This window comes from Crotalus tigris, unplaced genomic scaffold, assembly GCF_016545835.1.
Source record: "Crotalus tigris isolate CLP2741 ecotype Arizona unplaced genomic scaffold, ASM1654583v1 scf7180000017873.753527, whole genome shotgun sequence".
In the NCBI taxonomy this organism is placed as follows: Eukaryota; Metazoa; Chordata; class Lepidosauria; order Squamata; family Viperidae; genus Crotalus; species Crotalus tigris.
In genome coordinates this window covers 552,668-574,067 of record NW_024096692.1, presented here as the reverse complement: position 1 = coordinate 574,067, position 21,400 = coordinate 552,668, and the positions used below count along the sequence as shown (strand labels likewise).

General features: G+C 37.7%; 1 protein-coding gene across 11 annotated transcripts in view; it reads right to left on the bottom strand.

Annotated features, from left to right (window-relative positions):
- THSD7A (thrombospondin type 1 domain containing 7A) overlaps positions 1 to 21,400 on the bottom strand; it is a 327,958-nt gene that overhangs the window by 107,553 nt on the left and 199,005 nt on the right. For all 11 annotated transcript variants that reach the window (XM_039343800.1, XM_039343804.1, XM_039343803.1 and 8 more), the window contains 4 exons: positions 6,267 to 6,515; positions 3,907 to 4,088; positions 2,186 to 2,254; positions 928 to 1,083 (listed from right to left, as the gene is read on the bottom strand). In XM_039343800.1, coding sequence (XP_039199734.1) covers positions 928 to 1,083; positions 2,186 to 2,254; positions 3,907 to 4,088; positions 6,267 to 6,515 — 656 coding nt within the window. The remainder of the gene's footprint in view (positions 1 to 927; positions 1,084 to 2,185; positions 2,255 to 3,906; positions 4,089 to 6,266; positions 6,516 to 21,400) is intronic.

The window sequence follows — 21,400 nt, the reverse complement described above, 5'->3', positions numbered from 1 at the left end:
TTGAAAGGTTAAAAGGGAAAGAAGAGAATACCAACTTGTAAGAGAAGAATATTTTGAAAACCTCAAAAATGTAGAGCTACAACACTGATAGAGAATGGAAAGATAGAGGATTAAGAATGATAAATACTGAAGGAGGATACAAAGGGATTTATAGAGATTATAATACTTTACAAGCAGCAGAAAATGAAAATAATAAAAATAATGAGAGCAGGATAATTTTCAACTACCTAACAGGGCAGTTCAAAGACTCAAGAGGATAAGGACTCAAGGACAATTCTGTAATACCTCTCTCTATATCGCTATGTAAAAATTCACAGACTTGCCTTTCTAAAGTTAGTATTTAAAACAATTTGATCTCTCTAGAGGAAAAGTGAGGGAAGGTCTGGATCTGCCATCCCATAATTATTCTTATTAGAATAACTGTCACAAAAGTACTAATGAAATATTTATATTGATTTGCTTGCTTATATTTTTCTCAATTAGGCTTCTGTCCTTTTGTCCTTGGGAGGTATTACAAGAAGTCTAGATATTTTTTTTTCAATTTCCTCTTCCTCTTTTTTCAATTTCCTCAGAAAGAACGAGCTCTAGTTCCAGAGAGAAACATAAGTAATTATTACTGCTCAGAGCTAGGAATTAGTATCCTTTCAATGTTACAATTCACCAGGATTAGTTACATCAAACTCCGGAATGTGACATTTCTTTGTTAGCAGATCTTCAAAGACAAATATGAAAATACTATTTGGATAATGTAGAATACAACTCATAGAGATATATAATCTATCAAAATAAATGGAAAGGGAAACTGTAAAAACCATGAGTTATAAAAAGATCCAGAAAAGAAATCATAAGAAACTATGGATCCGTTAAGCTGCTTCAACTAAATATGCAGCAAAAATAACGGAACTTGCTTTAAAAAAATCTACATACCCTTTTTGGCTTGCTGGTCCTCACAGTTTTCAAAGGTACAAAGCCCCCATGCTGACCAAGCTGATACCTCACACTCTATAGGACATGGGATGTGGCACAGTTGGGTAGTGCTGGGAATAGGGCCTGTGCACAGTTTCCAATCCACAGGTTTAGAAGCTGTAAAAGAGAAGACAAAACATTAAGTGTTTTGTTTGTTAACATAAAGATAGCTTTGCTTAAAAAAAAAAAAAATCCCCCAAAAGTCAAGAAAGCGATAACCTCTGTCTTTAATCTCTTCTAATTGAAACACATCCAATGAATTCTTCTAGGCTAAATTTACATTGCATTGTGGGAAGTTCAGAAATATCTAGAAAACCTAAAGATTTTGGTGAGGTGCCATTTTTTAATAATGTGGATGGTGGAGTGAGCATTCTGAGGAGACAATGAGATTCATGGATCTGGAAACTGCAACCGGTGACAAATGCCACCTCCAAAATGCTATTTGGATTATTTCACCTTATATGTCTAGATTGCCAGCTTGTCACTAAGACTTATTATTGATTGATTGACTGATTCCTAAACAATTTAGGAACCGGTTGCCTAAAAAAACCTAATCAAATTTATCGAACCTGCTCTCTGCTCTTTAGCCTGTAGATGCTGTTTGGTGGCCACATGAAGACAAACCTTCTCTAAAGCAGTAACTGCCCTCTAAAATGATTCCCTTTCTGTATAGGTCAAGCTCCAGTATTGATATACATAAAATAACTTTTTAGTTTTTCTTTTATGTCATGTTGACATAAACCCAGAAGAAGCTAAATCATTATATTTACCTTTTTTCAACTGCTAATATTCCAGTTTTTACTCGTTTAATTCCCATTTTTGTTCTTATTTCACTCTAAGTATGTTAAACAATTTCAAGTATTTTAAATAAATGCTACAAATTTTTAACACCCAAAATAGTAAAAGCCACTAAATTATTATATGCCTGCCAGCAATTTCCCATTCTAATGTTTTCTATAACAGCCTGCTAGCAATATATTTAATTTTTAATATTAAAATTCCTTTTCTGTGCATATCGGATCATTAATGCCGAAATGTAATTATATGCATGTTTAATATTTGTATGAATAACATTTAATTCTTTAAACTGAAAACTCAGGTATTCCAGAAGCAGAGAAATTCTTTAATAAACCTGTGATTATAACCCCAAAATCTACTCACCTACAGAGAAATAAGTCCTAAAAGATGTTTGATTGGACCTTCAGGGTGAATTACGTACCTGTTATTTCAAAAGTGATGGATAGAAGTGGAGCAGCACTAGTCTTTGATGTTCTCTGGGACTGACTTTCTGAAAAAAATGTGGACAAAGACTTCCACGAATACCAGAGAAGGATGGGGTAGACCTAGATACAAATATGCTGCATTTGACCCATAGCTTATACCAGAGATATGGCATTCTCAGTGGAATAATAGGACACACTTACTGTTTTGTTACCAGATCCATTTTAGGCACTTTCCCCCTTCTAATTAAACATAGTGGAATCCCATTATAATTAACTCTAATGAGAGTATCCTGCTCCCTGAAGACTTGTAAATTTAATGTTTGTCTTTTTATTAGTGAATCTCTGAGGAAATAAAAGGTTCCTTTCTATAAGCAATCAATGATTTCTTATATTTAAAAGCATCTTCTGGTTCACAGAAATGAAAGGCCAAACAGGCTTTTGTTTTTCCTATTACAGCCCAATTAAGATAAATCTTATTCTAACTGATGCAAACAAAGAGATCTTAAATATGGAAATCCAGATTCCCACATTAAAAGCAGATTGATTCCTACAAACATATTTCTCCCAGTGAGTGGTTTGATTGGTTGTTGTTGTAGCTTTGTTTGCAAATATTCTACACTATTCCATTACTTTTGTATAGAAATTGTAAGCAAAATGTATACTATTTTGACTTAAATCAGGATAGGTATTAGAATGAAAGTTAGCTACCTAGTTTTTTAGACATTCTTCCAAGTACATTATATATTGAATTATATGAAATGGGTTGGACTGTGGGCTTTTAAGCAGTGTGTGTGTGTGTGTGTGTGTGTGTGTGTATGTGTGTGTGTACATCTTATAATGCATCTTATATAATCTGAATGTTTTAGATAATTCTAAGCTGTAAACCAGGTTCATTGATTAAAATTTGCAATTTAGAAATCATTTTAAAATGTTATAGGAAAAACAAACTATGATGTGATACTATATAATTTCTCCTCCTACTTAGATCACAACCCACCTTCGTACACTTTCCTTAATATATTAGGACTGTATTTTAGGATTTTAGGATTTCTGTTGTTATTATGTATCACACTTGGGGAGGCTGCCTTTTTTATAAGTACAATCTCCCACAATATTCTCTTATGTAATTCCTCACAAAATTAAATGGGGATCATTTACTGAGTTACACTGTATTTCTGCAATTTGTGTGTATGTCTGTGTCTGTGAAACTAAGCTCAAACTCTCATAGATCCAGGGGAATGCCTGGGTAGGACTAAAGAATAGTTCTAATACATGCAAAAACTGATAGAACTAAAAACTGATGGGACAACCAAACAAAATCTACCACTGCACATGAGGAGACCAGACAGGTTGCAGTTAAAGAGTATGATTTTCCTCCCACCTATTTCTTGAATTCATGGCAGCCTGCAAGTGTGGTGAAAAAAGATGGCAGGTCACAAGGCTGCTATCAAAAATTTATTTTATGTGTGACACATAAAAAAAATGGAATGGGTATCATCTTAACTTTTTTGACCATGCTGTATAGACACCCCTAGTGGCAGGCAAATGAAATATGTGAACCATATTTTTTTGATTCCTAGCTAACATTAACCATGGTGCTACAGGTTTTCATAATGTCAAAGATCAAAAATATATTTTAGAAATGAAATATAGTTTTAAAAGAATGATAAAATCTACCTTAGGAGATTTAGCTTCCATAATAATGAAATATTCATACCTTTCTTTTCCTTGAGTGTATTTAAATAGGAGAGAAGATTTTCATTTGCTTGCACACAATACACCTCCCGGGTCTGAATCCCACCTCCACAAAGAGATGTTTGATTTCCCCGCCGCTTATCCTGTTGGCTGAGTAAAGGGTCAATGCGACATTCTGTCCATTCCGTGGTTCTCCAGCCATATCTAAACAACAACAATTATATATATATACTTTGGCCACCTAATGAGAAGGAAGGACTCACTGGAGAAGGGCCTAATGCTGGGAAAGATTGAGGGCAATAGAAGAAGGGGATGACAGAGAATGAGATGGCTGGATGGAGTCACTGAAGCAGTAGGTGTGAACTTAAATGGACTCCAGAAGATGGTGGAGGACAGGAAGACCTGGAGGAGCATTGTCCATGGGGTCGTGATGGGTTGGACACGACTTCGCAATTAACAACAACAACAATAAATGCAAAATGAAACTGCATGAAGAATCATTACAGAAAGATGGTTCCTAATGTTACTGATCAAATTGCTCTCCCTTTTCACTTCACAATTGTTATTACTTACTCATAAGGAAAAAAACTAAGAAAACATTGGAAGTTACAAATGAAAGGGAAACTGTATGATAATACTCTCATTTAGAAACATTTTCCAATATAGTAAGCAACAATAATTATTTTTTGTTTTAATTGTTAGAACTGAATTTGCAGTTAGTTACAACAGGTTGTCACATTCTGTAAAATTAATCAAGCTGATTAATTAAACTTCAGATCCTATTGAAATGACTTGAACATATTTGGAAGCCATAGATTGGTGGTATTATTTTGGCCTCATATACTTTCAGTCTGGGTAATTGTATAAAAAATGTTATTATGGCAGCTTCAGTTCAGACCTTCTTTTTAGGGATTGGATTTGGGACCTGCACAAACTGGTGATATCACAAGCCATTCTGAAGTATTTTAAGATCTAAACCTGTTCAATACCATTTGTATTTACAAGTTGTTAAATTATAATTAATTAACATAAAATTAATAAAAGTGAATAATTATTTAAACTGAATGCAGATCCTATTGAAATGGCTTAGGTAACTGAGTCAAGAAAAATCCCAGCGATTTAAAATAGGAATTATGTGCAAAGAGCATTATAATCTTCTGATAAATTTCCTGATACTCATTTATTACAGTAGGATTTAATTATGAGTGATATTACATAAGATACATTATTTAGTCTAAGCCTAAAATATTAAAAATATGAGGTTTAGTCCAAATCAGATAATTGTTCACATAATAAAATATTATTATCTACAACTACTACTACAAATTTTTGCTTGAAAGGAAAAACATTCTGGATCTGTACAACTGAAATCATAATTTGAAATTAACGAATGGTACCAAATATAAAATAATATTCAAGATACCTATGCTTTTAAAATGTTAATAGTTGAAGGAAAAATATTTTTAAACCTCAACTTCCTTTTGATAAGTGACCTATATACTAGGTTTTTTTTTTTTACAATTTGTGCATGTCTACATTTAAAAAAAAACAAATGGAACCATCCTCTATTTCTCTTTGTTGAAATGTATGTTTCTCTGTGTGTAACCTATTTACATTTTTTTCTGTCAAGATGATAATCAATTCTGCAGAAGGCTCCTACTGAACCCAGCAGTGCTGATGAATGATGTGTGAGCTTCTGATCAGCCAGTGCACAATATTTCCAGTAAGTTAAATCTCAATCATCCTTGTGAAGCTAAAAAAAATGCCACAAAATGCTCTACTGAAAGAATACTTTAAGGAAATATCAAGGGAACATTTCCTCAGGCCACAATTTTGTCTCCAAAGGGTCAAAAATGATAATTTTATCCCTAAGCAAATTCTGTATTAAAAATATGTGATAAATATTCTGTATTAGACATCAGTGAAGGAAACAGGAAATTATTATCTTGCAAACAGTACCTGAATCAAAACCTGGTGCAAATTATTCTGGTACTGTGGAAGCTATAACAACACCATTCCTTCCTGCATCACAGGACCCCTTTAAAAACCTTCAACACTATAAGAGAAGTTCATGTCAAACTGCCATCCCGTGGGCCAGATGCATTATGTCAAAACCATGCCCACCCCATTGCCGGCAATGGAAAAAAAGTTGTGATAGGTCGCAACACGTCACGTGACATTGCGAGTTTGACATCCCTGATGTAGAATGTGCATACATATCTGTGTTAAAAGCAGAGAAATTATAGGCTCCTCCCATTATTTATTCAACAGAAATGTGGATTTGGAATTCTCACTTAAATCACTTAAGCATTCACAATGCCAGAATAACATGAACCTCAAGGTTGTATAATGCTAAAGATCTTGAGATATATCGATACTTACGTGATACAAGCAGTCACTCCATCTCCTTGAGTTACACACTGTTCTGTTTCTTCTAGGTTTGGACACTCACTTTCATTGCCAATAGGAAATTGCTTGATTGTCCGTGTTCTTGTACGATACCCTTTTGGGGATGTCATATCAAAACATGTTTTGGAACACGGGCTCCATTCAGACCATTCTGACACCTGGCATTCCTTTGTGATCACACATGATTGGAATGTAATTGGCAACTTTTCTTGTTGACAAAAGCTGTAAAAGAACATCAGAATGTTTTTAAAAAAGGATTAATTTATTAAATTCCTAATTATATCCCTTAACTCTTAACCAAATTTGCATTCTTAGTACAATAGCTATACCTTCAGAGAAATGTAGATTTCTTCACAAAACCAATTTCTACATGCCTTTTATTATCCTCAAAATTGATTGGTTGATTAATAACACATTTGAAGAATTATTTTACTCATTTCTGTGATTGCATATTCTAATATATTCCTGAGGATTGGAAAAGGGTCTGATTTAGTTCCCATCTTCAAAAAGGGGGGGGGGGGGAATGGACCCAAGACACTACAGACCAATCAATTTAACATCAATACCTGGGAAGATCCTAGAAAAGAAAAATCAAAAAACAGATCTGTGAACAACTAGAAGCAAACAAAGTTATAACTAGTAGCCAGCATGGGTTTGTTAAAAACAAATCATGCCAAACCAATCTTATTTCATTCTTCAACAAAGTGACTAAATCAATAGACCAGCGAAGCATGTGACATAGTATACTTAGACTTCAGTAAGGTATTTGATAAAGTAGACCACAACCTACTCCTTGGCAAGCTAGAAAAAGGTGGAATAGACAACATCACCACCAGATGGATCTGTAGCTGGCTGGCAAACTGTACTCAATGAGTAGTCCTCAATGGCACTACAACCACATTGAGGGAAGTAAGCAGTGGGGTACCACGAGGTTCCGTCTTAGACCCAGTAGTCTTAGATGACTTAGATAAGGGAACAGAAGGGGACCTCATCAAATTTTCAGATGACACCAAACTGGCAGAAGTAACCAACACTCTAGAAGACAAACTCAGGATCCAAAAAGATCTTGACAAATTTGAAAAATGGGCCCTATCCAACAAGATGAGTTTCACTATGGAGAAAAGCAAAGTTTTACATTTAGTCAGAAAAAATCAAAGGTACAGATTGGGAAAGTCCTGGCTTAAAAACAGTAACTGTGAGAGGGACCTTAGAGTCCTAGTGGACAATCACTTAACCGTGAGAAAGCAGTATGCAGTAGCAGCCAAAAAAGCTAATACAATTCTGGATTATATAAACAGAGGCATAGAATCAAGAATCAAGATCACGTGAAGTATTAGTTATTAGTACCACTTTATAAAACCCTAGTAAGACCACACCTGGAATACTGCAGCCAATTTTGGTCACCATATCCCAAAAAAGATGTTGAGAGTTTGGAAAAAAAATTCAGAGAAGAGCAACTAAGATGATCAAAGGCCTGGAAACTAAAACATACGAAGAATGGCTGCAGAACTTGGGTTTGGCTAGTCTAAAGAAAAGAAGAAATAAGAGAGACATGATAGCAGTATTCCAGTATTTGAGGGGCTGTCACAAAGAAGAGGTCATGTTATTTACCAAAGCACCACAGAGCAGAACAAGAAACAATGGTTAGAAACTGATCAAAGAGAGAAGCAACCAGGAATTAAAGAGAAACTTCTTGACAGTGAGGACAATTAACCAGTGGAACAGGTTGCCTCCAGAAATTGTGGACACTCCATCACTGGAGATTTTTTAGAAGAGGCTGGACAGTCACTTGTCTGAAATGGTATAAGTCCTCCTGCTTGAGCAGGGGGCTGGACTAGAAGGCCTCCAATGTCCCTTCCAGCTCTATTCTATTCTATTCTATTCTATTCTAATTTGGTTTCAGTATCAGTTCAATATCAATCACAAAAATGACAAAGGAACTTCCATATCATTCCATATGCTACTTTGATGAAACAAAGTGCTAAAATATGTCACAAAGCATATACTGGTGTAATTTAGTTAGTTATGCTTGCATAGGAAAGTAAAAATCCATGATCTGGTGACAGTAGCATTTTGAACTCCTGTAAATGGTAAGGTGTTTGGGTAAAATTCTCAAATTTCTAAGGAAAAAGATAATTCTACTAGATGATATGACTAGTTGGCCCTCTCATCAATATAAGAAGCAATATCAAAAACAGATGACTAAGAGTGGCTATCTGAAACAAGATTTTAAGTTTTAAATTTAAATATATTCATATGTACCCTTAGCAAAGAAAAGGCTATATATCTGAAAGCATAGTTCAGTGATGGCAAACCTTTTAGAGACCGAGTGCCCAAACTGCAACCCAAAACGCACTTATGCATCGTCGGGTGCTGGGTGGGTGTGGCCCATTGGCTGGGCATGCCTGCGATGGTAACGGCAGATTGGGTGGGACTAAAAAGTTCAATCAATCAATTCCAACTTTGCAAGATCTTTTTTTTTCCCGCAAGAAGTTGAAATTGACTGATTGATTGAACCTTTTTTTTTTTTTTTTTTGCACACGGCGGAGGAGGCCTAAAGCAAAAAGGTTTTATAAAACCCAGCTGAAGGCCTGGGACTGGGGCGATGGCCCATGTGCCCACAGAAAGGGCTCTGAGTGCCGCCTCTGGCACCCGTGCCATAGGTTCGCCATCACTGGCATAGTTGGTTTAATTGTTTATGATGAAAATTAGAAAGAAGCAAGGATCATGGGAAGTTCTGAATGTGGGACACAACATTTTTTGGAAATGACAAAGATCAACTTTGAGAAAAAAAATGTACATAGAAAAAAGAAAAGAGGCAGAGGAAAAGAAGTGAAGAAAAATAGCGAAGAAATGATGAATGAAAATATACTAGAAGATAAATTAATCTTCCAATAGAATTAATGGAAAGTGAACCTAAAAGAAAAACAGGGGGGAAAGGGGAGGAAATAATTATGTTACAGAATGCCACAGGAGTTCAGCTAACAGAAAGGGGGGAGGAAGCATAATTGATGGAATCTTGGTCTAAGACATTGTAGATAAGAAAAAAAATTTCTTTAATGAATGCTGCAAAACAGTGGGAAAGATACGATATGATGATGGGTATCTGCAAGTGAAAACATGCATGTGCAAGTGATATAATGAAGCAAATAATGCTATATGGCACATGGCTAAAACTAGAGGCACTTTATTTGCTGATAAAATGTTCACCAAAGAAGGAAAATTAAGAAATTTTAAAATATGCAAATACCAGTAAAAATAGTGGAAAGTATGCATAGATTGAATATATTATGATCAATTTATTGTATAATATTTTGAATGTTGTATGTTGCAAGATGGGTTTTTATATAATGGAGCGCTGATGAGCACTTTAATATATGGAAGTGAAAGGTGGATATGCCATGAAAAATGTAAAAAAATGTGTACGGTAAAATAAGAGAAGAAAGGATCAAGCATGAACAGATGCTGAATGATTGATCGAAAACAAAAGTGTAAGAAGGACATTGAAGTGGTTTGGTTATATACAGAACTTTTTTTTCTCATAGAATGTCCAGAACGGAGTTTCGGCACCTTTTTTGGATGGAACCTTGTAGGGTAGGCAAGGCAGGTTGTATGATGTGTGTGAGTTCCGGCACCTTTTTTTTTTTTTTTTTTTACAAAAAAAAGCACTGGTTATATAAAGAGGACGAATGAGGATAAACTGAAAAACAATTAAATGAAGGAAGAATAAATAGGTCCTGATGAAGGAGAAATAATTATTGGATGGAGTTGATAAGATCCTGAAAAATAGGTAAGTTAAAGAACAAAAGACAATGTATAAAAGCAGCATATAGATGTGATAGAAGCAAGAGTGATTTGTTAGAAAGATACAAAGAGGCAAAGAGAATTGTGTTGTTGTAAATTAGATTTATACTCTTTTTTCTTATCTCATGCTGTTAATTTCTTTGATTTACTATTTCTCATTTCTCTTTTCTATGTTCTGCATAATGTTGCATGCCCTGAAAGGAAACAACATGGCAGGTATGTAGGTGTGTAGTTAGAGGAAATCAAAAGGATAGATTATCACAGTGATTGAGGAATCTGTTCCCATTTGTTAAAAGTAACAGTGTTCATTGATTTAGATCATTGCACATTAGTCAGAACTGCTGTTATTTAAATAGATAGAAGAAATCTTATTAATAGTTAAAAGTGTTCCATATTTGACCTGAAGTCAGGAAAGTTTTTTTTAAAATGATCTGGTACACTGCACCTGTCATTGTCTTTTTAAAGAATCCCTTTTTCTGGACTAGTGGTTCTCAACCTTTTTAATGCTGCGACCCCCAACCGGTTGTAAGTCAAGGACTAAACCAGTCATAAGTCGAGGACTACCCAACTGGTCGTAAGTCGAGGACTTTCCCTGCCCGGGAGTGCCGCGCATGCGTGGTGCTGCCCCCTGCGCCGGCTGAGGCGTAGCTGGCAAGTGGCAGAGACGGAGCAGGCCGACCACCGGCTGGGCCACCAGCTGGCCCAGCCCAAGGGAGGTAAGGCATCCGCCGGAAAAGGGGAAAAAATGGCGGAAAGCCTTGCTTGGCGACCCCCGTGAAATGGTCGATCGACCCCAAATGAGTTCGCAACCCATAGGTTGAGAACCGCTGTTCTGGACTAATATAATAGCCACGTGAACCCAGAAACAAATGTGTTTCATATTAAGAAGACAATAAGGGAAGGACAAAAAAAGCTTCCACATCCTTTGTGGAAATTTTGTGCATTTTCCATTCCTATTTCAGATCCTAATACAGCACACCCTTGCTTAGCAAGATAGCCTTATGAATCCAATCAATCCCAAAGGTGTCTTTTTTTTCTCAAAAGGCAACTGACTGTTTTTCCTTGAAGACATTTTGCTTCTCATCCAAGAAGCTTCTTCAGTTCAGATCCAGATCTTCAAGGAAAAACAAATCCCAGTTGCCTTTTGAAAAAAAGCACATTTGGGACAACCATGACCTAGATGACTGAGAATCTCCTGTCAATCAGTCTATTAATAACAACTATATTTTTAAGTACCAGCATCTCAATTGCTTGTCTAATGACAAACTCTGCAAGTATCACTTAATGATCTAAATATATATTCATAAATGTATCTCTCAGCAGCTTGATGACTTCATCTGGACTTGGCTTAGAGACCTTCAGAAATACCAAGGTTTTAGGTAGACTGGGAAATTAAAAAACACCCAGAAGACAGCAATAACAAACCATTTCTGAACTGTTGCCAAGAAAATTCTATTTATGCAATCACCAGGAATTGAGCTCTATATACATAAATATAGCTATAGACCTAATAATCCTTTGGAACCTACTTCCACTATCCCACTGTCCTACACATCACCAATGTTTTCTTTATGTATAGTACACTGCTAGTAATAATTAGACTAGGGAATCCAAGACAACTTTAACCATTCTTGTTTGAACAATTGCTTTAATTTAAAACAAATCAGATGGAGTGTTGGATATAAGTGAACATTACATTACATTACAAAAGTTTAGTTTTCAGTCAAGAAATAACAAGAATATATAGGATTTCAAAGACTATAAATAGAAGATAGAATCTCAATCAAAACAAGAAGCGATTGAATCTTTGTAAATAAACTTGCAATGTCAGACCATTATTTTAAAAATACTACCTTACTCTACCAGAGATGCAGGATACTACTATAAATCCCTTATCTAGAGTTTTATTAGATTCAATATGTTCTCAGATTGTCTCTGGAATTAGCATTATACAGAAAGATGGCTGCAGTACTTTTGGTGTGAAGTCTGCTTTAGGGGAGAGTATTCAAAAAACATATGCAGCAGTGCTTCACCCAGGTAGAGAAACATATAGGAGAATGCAAGACATAGCATGAGACATAGATCATTTCATGTGGTGCTGGTTACTAAGTCCTAGTTTCCTAGTGATTCTATATACCCTACTAAAGTGTAAGATGCATAAATTAGTTTCCAATCTGCTTTAGTGGAGCATATAATTTCATTTTTAACATAAGAACAACATCAGACTGTATCTGTGGAGAGTGATAATTGTCCAGGAAATCTCCACCACATGGGAAAGCTGCTAAAAATGTTTCTCAGATTAAGCTGCTACAGTCCAATGCATTGGAAGGATCTAATGCTTTTGGCTAATGATAAAATTACAATCATGCTGTTGTGTGGTAAGTTCCATCACTGATATCACCATAATGCATTTACAAAAAGATGGGGACTTGTAGTACAATAGCATAATGCTTTTTTCCCCACTTGCCCCTCTCCAAACTCTGCAAAGGCCCCTGTTTTGGTGGTTTTGGTGATGATGAATACAGGCTAACTCTTTTTCAAATAACAGATCTCAGTTACAGTTTTCTATTCTATTGTTGTTGTTGTTGTTATTGTTAATTGCGAAGTCGTGTCCGACCCATTGCGACCCCATGGACAACGTTCTCCAGGTCTTCCTGTCCTCTACCATCTTCTGGAGTCCATTTAAGTTCACACCTACTGCTTCAGTGACTCCATCCAGCCATCTCATTCTCTGTCGTCCCGTTCTTCTATTGCCCTCAATCTTTCCCAGCATTAGGCCTTTCTCCAGTGAGTCCTTCCTTCTCATTAGGTGGCCAAAGTATTTGAGTTTCAACTTCAGGATCTGGCCTTCTAAAGAGCAGTCGGGGTTGATCTCTTCTAGGACTGACCGGTTTGAACGCCTTGCAGTCCAAGGGACTCGCAGGAGTCTTCTCCAGCACCATAGTTCAAAGGCCTCAATTCTTTGGCGCTCAGCCTTTCTTATGGTCCAACTTTCACAGCCGTACATTGCAACTGGGAAAACCATGACCTGGACTATACGCACTTTTGTTGGCAGGGTGATGTCTCTGCTTTTTAGTATGCTGTCTAGATTTGCCATAGCTTTCCTCCCCAGGAGCAAGCGTCTTTTAATTTCTTGGCTGCAGTCCCCATCTGAGGTGATCTTTGAGCCCAGAAAAATAAAATCTGTCACTACCTCCATTTCTTCCCCATCTATTTGCCAGGAATTGAGAAGGCCAGATGCCATGATTTTGGTTTTCTTAATGTTGAGTTTCAAGCTAACTTTTGCACTCTCCTTCTTCACCCGCTTCAATTTATTTATTTATTTATTTACAAATATTTATATGCCGCCCAATCCCAAAGGACTCAGGGCGGCGTACAAGGTTAAAAACAGTCATAAAAGAATAAAATAATCCAGTCATACCGCGAGTCCGATCATATCCCGGCCCCCCGGGGACATCAGCCCCAGGCCTGCCGGAACAGGAGAGTTTTAACGGCTTTCTTAAAGGCCGGCAGGGTGGGAGTAGTTTGAACCTCGGGGGGAAGTTGATTGCACCAGGTCGGAGCCACCATAGAAAAGGCCTTTCCCCGAGGGCCCGCCAGCCGACATTGTCTGGCCGACGGGACCTGAAGGAGGCCCAATCTATGGGACCTCACCGGTCTCTGGGAGCTGTGCGGCAGAATGCGGTCCTGTAAGTAACCTGGCCCTATGCCATGAAGGCTTTGAAGGTGATAACCAACACCTTGAATTGCGTCCGGAGACCCACAGGAAGCCAGTGCAGCTCGCGGAGGATAGGTGACACGTGGGCATACCTTGGCGCGCCCACAATCGCTCTCGCGGCTGCGTTCTGAACCAACTGCAGTCTCCGAACGCCCTTCAAGGATAGCCCCATGTAGAGCGCGTTACAGTAATCCAGTCTTGAGGTGACAAGGGCATGAGTGACTGTGAGTAAAGCCTCCCGGTCCAAATAAGGCCGCAACTGGTGCACTAGGCGAACCTGTGCAAAGGTCCCCCTGGCCACAGCCGATAGATGTTGTTCCAAATTTAGCTGTGAGTCCAGGAGGACACCCAAGTTGCGTGCCTGCACTGAGGGAGGTAAATTTGCCCCCCCCCCAGGACTAAAGATGGACATCCAGTTGGCCTTTGGGAGGCAAGACCCAGAGCCACTCGGTCTTGTCAGGGTTGGTCTAAGCCTGTTCACCCCCATCCAGACCCTCACATCTTCCAGGCACCGGCACATCACGTCAAGGCTCTTTAGTTCCTCTTCACTTTCTGCCATTAGAGTGGTATCATCTGCATATTTTAGGTTGCTGATATTTCTCCCGGCAATCTTAATTCCAACTTTTGATTCATCTAGCCCTGCCTTTCTCATGATGTGCTCTGCATATAAGTTAAATAGGCAGGGCGACAGTATACAGCCTTGCCGGACTCCTTTTCCAATTTTGAACCAATCAGTGGTTCCGTGTTCAGTTCTCACTGTTGCTTCTTGACCCGCATATAGGTTTCTCAAGAGACAAATGAGATGGTCTGGTACTCCCATCTCTTTAAGAACTTGCCACAATTTGTTGTGATCCACACAATCAAAGGCTTTTGCATAGTCAATGAAGCAGAAGTAGATGTTTTTCTGGAACTCCCTAGCTTTCTCCATGATCCAGCGTATGTTGGCAATTTGATCTCTAGTTCCTCTGCCTCTTTGAAATCCTGCCTGTACTTCTGGTAGTTCTCGATCCACATACTGCTGGAGTCTAGCTTGTAGGATTTTAAGCATAACTTTACTAGCATGTGAAATGAGTGCAATGGTGCGATAGTTTGAACATTCTTTGGCATTGCCTTTCTTTGGAATTGGAATGTAAACTGACCTTTTCCAATCCTGTGGCCACTGTTGAGTTTTCCAAATTTGCTGGCAAATTGAGTGTAGCACTTTTACTGCATCGTCTTTTAAGATTTTGAATAGCTCAGCTGGAATACTGTCACCTCCACTAGCTTTGTTGTTGCTCAGATTTTCTAAGGCCCATTTCACTTCACATTCTAGGATGTCTGGTTCGAGGTCAATGACCATCTCATTGTGGTTATCTGGGATGTTAAGCTCATTCTTGTATAGTTCTTCTGTGTAGTTTTGCCATCTCTTCTTAATCTCTTCTGCCTCTGTTAGGTCTCTGCCATTTTGGTCCTTTATCATGCCCATCTTTGCATGAAACGTTCCCTTCATATCTCCAATTTTCTTGAAGAGATCTCTGGTCCTCCCTATTCTGTTGTTTTCTTCTATTTCTTTGCACTGTTCATTTAAGAAAGCATTCTTATCTCTTCTAGCTTCTCTCTGGAATTCTGCATTCAATTGGGTGTATCTTTCTTTTTCTCCTTTGCCTTTCGCTTCCCTTCTTTCCTCAGCTATTTGCAAAGCTTCCTCAGACAGCCATTTTGCTTTCTTGCATTTCTTTTTCTTTGGGATGGTTTTAGTTGCTACCTCTTGTACAATGTTGCAACTTCCATCCATAGTTCTTCAGGCACTCTGTCTATCAGATCTAATTCCTTAAATCTATTTGTCACCTCTACTGTATATTCATCAGGAATATGATTTAGTTCATACCTGAGTGGCCTAATGCTTTTCCCTACTTTTTTCAATTTAAGCCTAAATTTTGCAACGAGAAGCTCATGATCTGAGCCACAGTCAGCTCCTGGTCTTGTTTTTACTGACTGTATAGAGTTTCTCCATCTTCGGCTGCAGAGCACATAGTCAATCTGATTTCTATGTTGACCGTCTGGTGATGTCCATGTGTAGAGCCGTCTCTTGGGTTGTTGGAAAAGAGTGTTTCTTATGACCATCGTATTCTCTTGACAAAATTCTATCAGCCTGTGCCCTGCTTCATTTTGTACTCCAAGGCCAAACTTGCCTGTTATTCCTCTTATCTTTTGGCTTTCTACCTTAGCATTCCAATCCCCCATGATGATAAGGACATCATTTTTTGGTGTTAATTCTATAAGATGCTGTAGGGCTTCATAGAACTGGTCAATTTCATCCTCTTCGGCACCAGTGGTTGGGACATAGATTTGGACTATTGTGATATTGAATGGTTTGCCTTGGATTCGAATTGAGATCATTCTGTCATTTTGGGGATTGTAACCCAGTATTGCTTTTCCTATTCTTTTATTGACTATGAAGGCTACTCCATTTCTTCTGAGGGATTCTTGCCCACAGTAGTATACTTGATGATCATCTGAGTTAAATTCACTCATTTCTGTCCATTTTAGTTCGCTGATTCCTAAGATGTAGATGTTCAGTCTAGTCATCTCTTTTTTGACTACGTCTAGCTTGCCTTGATTCATGGATCTTACATTCCAGGTTCTAGGCAGAAAAAATCTTTACAGCATCGGACTTTCCTTTCACCACCAGATATATCTATAGCTGAGCGTCCTTTCGGCTTTGGCCCAGTCGCTTCATTCTTTCCGGCGCTACTAGTACTAGCCCTCTGCTCTTCCCCAGTGGCATATTGGACACCTTTCGACCTGAGGGGCTCATCTTCCAGCGTCATATCTTTTCGCCTTTTAGTACTGTCCATGGGGTTTTCATGGCAAAGATACTGGAGTGGTTTGCCATTTCCTTCTCCAGTGGATCACATTTTGTCAGAACTCTCTACTATGACCTGTCCGTCTTGGGTGGCCCTGCATGGCATAGCTTATAGCTTCATTGAGTTACGCAAGCCCCTTCACCATGACAAGGCAGTAATCCATAAAGGGGTTCTATTCTATAGACACCTGTGAAAGAGCCTGCACAGGGTTAGAACTAAATGATTTACTTCCAAAAGCTCACTTTTTAAATGGTCAGCCTGACATTCATTTCCATTAAGTTTTGCTATCAGCATTAATATCTGATAAAGCAAATTAGAATGCCCTCATCTATCACATGCAACTTTGCTCAAAAAGCTAATACCATGGCTGGACTTTTGGCACATTCTGTTGGAAGAAACCTGTAGGAATGCAGGCTCCACCCCATTCTGCTGAAAAGTATGTAACTATATAAAAAGAACTTTCTGTACCATGCTAACTCAATTTCTGCTAAGTAGCTACTGTTGTTTTAAAGTATTTCTGGGTAAAGTTCATAGAAAAGCACACTTGGAGCACCCACAACAATTTTAGTAACATAAATATTAGGTTTCAAATATATCTTTCATTTGTCTAGTGCTCCCTTGCCATTTCCCCCACCCCATTTCTGAAAACTGCCTATTTATTTTTGAGTTTATTGACATTATTTTAATTTAGCAGTTCCACATTACTCCTCTCTTTTATTCCTTGTTTGCTAAAAGTATTAACATTTATTTTTCTCTACTTGATTTCCCTTTTGATTACTGACTGATTCTTCCATTGTTCTGGAGTGAATAACATAACTAAATTCAGTAGGGGAATGCTGCCAACATAATCCCTGGGTACATGTAGAAAAACAACTGAATGCTGAGTTGTTCTTTCCATTTCAAATTGAAAGAAAAAGACACTCCTACATGCAAAAAACAAAATAGGTCTAGGTTAAATATATAAGAGTATCTCATTTATCAGAAATGGCACATTTAATTAGTTATACTGTTTACATGAAGGGGTTGATTCTGTATTCTAAAAGCTGAGAGTTTCATATCATGCTAAAATATGGAAATTCAAGACTTTCCTTATTTCTGGTAATTAAATTTATTTAGGATCCAATCTGAGTCAGTCATCAGTACCAGGGTTAGTCTTCCAAACTTTCATACTTATGCTAGAGATTCTCCACAGGAAACTTCTCTCTCTGTGTGTGTGTGCACTGGGCTGTTCTATGCATTGTATTTATGAGGTTGTGTGTGTTTTTTTTTAGTTGGTAATTGGATGCTGTTATTATTTCCTTGTGGTATTGTGCCCTTGGCTCCTAAGGATTTGGTAAACTGGTGGTAAAGCAATACTCCTGTTGACTGACAAGAAGCCTGTTTACCAGGCTTCAATCATTTCCATGGCTATTTTTGTGTCTGCTAGGCCAACAATCAGCATGAGTCCAAAAGCTTGGAAGACTAAATCTCTGGTCCCAGTGACTAACTCAGATTGGATCCTGAAACATTATCTTGCCTTCATCTGTTTGGTTTTCTGTATTATTTAAACCTCTCTAAAATGATATTTTTCACTACTGTTTTTAAAATATTTTTTTAAAAAAATATCTTAAGTAGAGTTCACATAGAATTCATCTCAATTGTATACATATTATACAGACTTAATATTTGGGGAAAACAACCTGCTAACTTTAGATACAAATTCCAATTTGACCATATAAAGATCAGAAAGCAGAGATAAGGTTCCCAAGCCAAATATTTTTGAAAGACTAGCAAACAAAGGCAGAAGCTAAAAAAAATAAGGTGAGTTTCACGCAGTGGCTAAAAACCATACATGTCTCACAAATTCCTGATTTCACACCTTTTATCTACCAAAACTCCAATTAGCAACTAAAAAGCCATTTGTAATCAAACGACACTGCTATTAAATGAGTTAATTACTGTGTATGCTTCTGCATAGCATTTACCCCTACTAGCCCCCCCCCAAAAAATATTTCTATACTACACCATATTGCAAATATTTACCAGTTGCCATTTCTCAATGATTAAGTAGTCTATCAGTAAACTAGCACCATATCCAGGTGATCACTGAAAGAACATCCAATCAGCATCATGGTCTGCCTCCATCCTTCTATACTGCCTCGTTACAATTATTTTCCCAGTTGGAGAGAAGAGGAAAACTGCTCAAAAGCATAATGAAAAAGGTACTATGTGATATTGATTTCAGCAAGGTAGAAAGGAACCAATGAGTTGGGAAGTGAGACAGAGCAAGAAAATTCTCTGTCTTGCAGCTCCATCTTTACTATTTCTTGTTATGCCGCAGCTGAGCCACAATTTTATCAGAAGAGCTCCAAAATAGCTGCATTATCAGGAATACACAAGGGCACATATAAAGAGGCCCTTAGTCCCAAGACACATATATTTAAAACACGAGGATAATAAAAATATTGCAGCAGAAGATGTGTACATTCTCAAGGACTATATAAATCTTCAAAAGATACATGAACACATATGAGAGATTATGGAGATAATACGTAATTAGGAATCCTGCCCTGCAAACAATCTTATAGATTTTTTTTGCATGCATATGCTAATACAAGACACAATATAATTACGAGCTTCTTTCCTCAGATCCAATTTTCAAAATGGGAATAAAAATAGCAGGGTTTTTTTCTTAACACTGTAATTTCTATGATATAAACTTTGGGTAGGGATGAGCTATGCCTTTTGAGTGTCTTGATTGGATTAATATAGTCCTTCAACCAGTGCTTATCAAATCACTAAGTCAAAAAGAATTACTTTAAGCTGTGAATATAATTTCTTTGACACTTAGTCCTGACAATGTTGCTTCATCTTCAGAAATGGATGAATCAAATTGCTTTTTGCAATGATTAGCTATTAGTTCACCGTCACCAGTATTATCTATTCTAACTGGCAGAAGCTCTCTAGAATCCCGACTGCTTCCTGAGATCAATTATCTTGTCTATATGAGATGAAAGTTATGATCATATTCATGAGCAGATTATAGTCATGTTCCAACCCTATTCACATTTTGCAATGACCCACTTAAATCAATGAAACTTAAATCATAAAATAGATCAGGTAAGAGGTACCCTAATATTTGCTGAACTGAAGTTTTCAACAACTCCAGCATTGTTGAAGAAGTTCAGGTTTGGAATGCTGAGATTTGTAGCACTTACAGGATAATAATTCTTCATATTTATCTAATGGTAAAAAGGTAAAGAGATGTGAATATGACAATGGAAGACCTGTCAGAGAGCTGCTCTCTAGAGAACAATCTGATAAGAGACAGCATAGCCCACAACTGCAAAGTAGGCAAAGCAAGCAGTTCAAATTATGATGGAAGGAGAAATGCAAGACTTGCAAGTGATGGAAGGAGAAATGCAAGACTTGCAAGATTCTGCTAATGTAGTTTTACACTAATGTAGAATTAGATTAGATTTTTGTATATGGTCTGTCTGGTAAGATTGACAAGGTTTCCTGAAGCTGAGCAGAAATCCCTGTGACTACCTGTACAAGCACATAATTTCCTTGGCCACAATATGAAAGTGGTTTGCTATTGCAATCCTCTACAATCTTTTTAGCTTAACCTAGCATGCTAGGCTTTCCTAATGGTTTATCCTCAAAGAGCTAACAATGCCTGACTCTACTTAGCTTCCAAACTAGGCAATGTCAATAAAAACAGTCTATGGCATCAGTTGTATACCTTGCCCAATTCTTAGCAATCAAGAGTTGGGAATGGGCAGTGAACAGTCCAATTACAGGTACTTTGACATATGATCAGTTATTTAACAACTATTTGTAGTTACAATGGCCTTGGAAAAAGATGCAGAAATGAAGATGAATCATGAAGATCTAAGGTCCCTTTCAGCATTCCATCAGAAGAGTTTCCTTCCACACAGAGAGGAGAATTCACAACCTTCTGCAAGGTGCAAAAACAATTATTAGGTCTTCATGATTTAAGCTTTGTTTCAGCACCTTGTGGAATGATATAAGCTCTTCCATGCATTAAAAGAAGTTGATTTGGTGGGATGCAGAAATGGAGCTTAGATCTTTATGATTTAAATTTCATATCTGCATCCTACCAAAGGAGTTTCCTTCTGTGCATTGAGGAGAGATGATTTCCTTCTAAGGGATGCAGCAGAAAAGCTTAGATCTTCATGATATAAGCTTTCTCAACAAGGAAATTTCTTTCCATGCATGAAAGGATGCTGAACTCCTTCTGTGGGGTATGGAAATGTATCATAAGTTCATGCTCTCCACTCCACCATGCCTGGGAAGCCTCCAAAGAATGGTGCCCACTTACAGAAGGGTACAAGGTGGCTTCTATAAGAAGGCCATGCCTTGCACTGGCTGTGTGCAAAAGTTAAGGGGAGCAATGTATACGCTCTGCTGTGTCCTGAAGCCAATTGATGCTCCTGGGGCACAACAGTTTTGCATCTGTTGGTGCGCCCTGTAACCAGCCAGGGTTTCCTGGGTCTGGGGGACCAGAGAGAGGCTGAAGCCTCCAGGGACTTTACCTCACACTCTGCTTAATGACCACATAATCACTTAACAACTGCAACTGGCAAAGCCAGGATTTTGGTTATTGAATGAAGCAATCATGCGAGCATCTCATTTAACAACTAGAGCATTTAATGACCAACATTATGATCCCAATTGTGGTCATAAGTTGAGGACTATCTTTATATTGTCACACCATCAGTTTATGTAAATAAGAG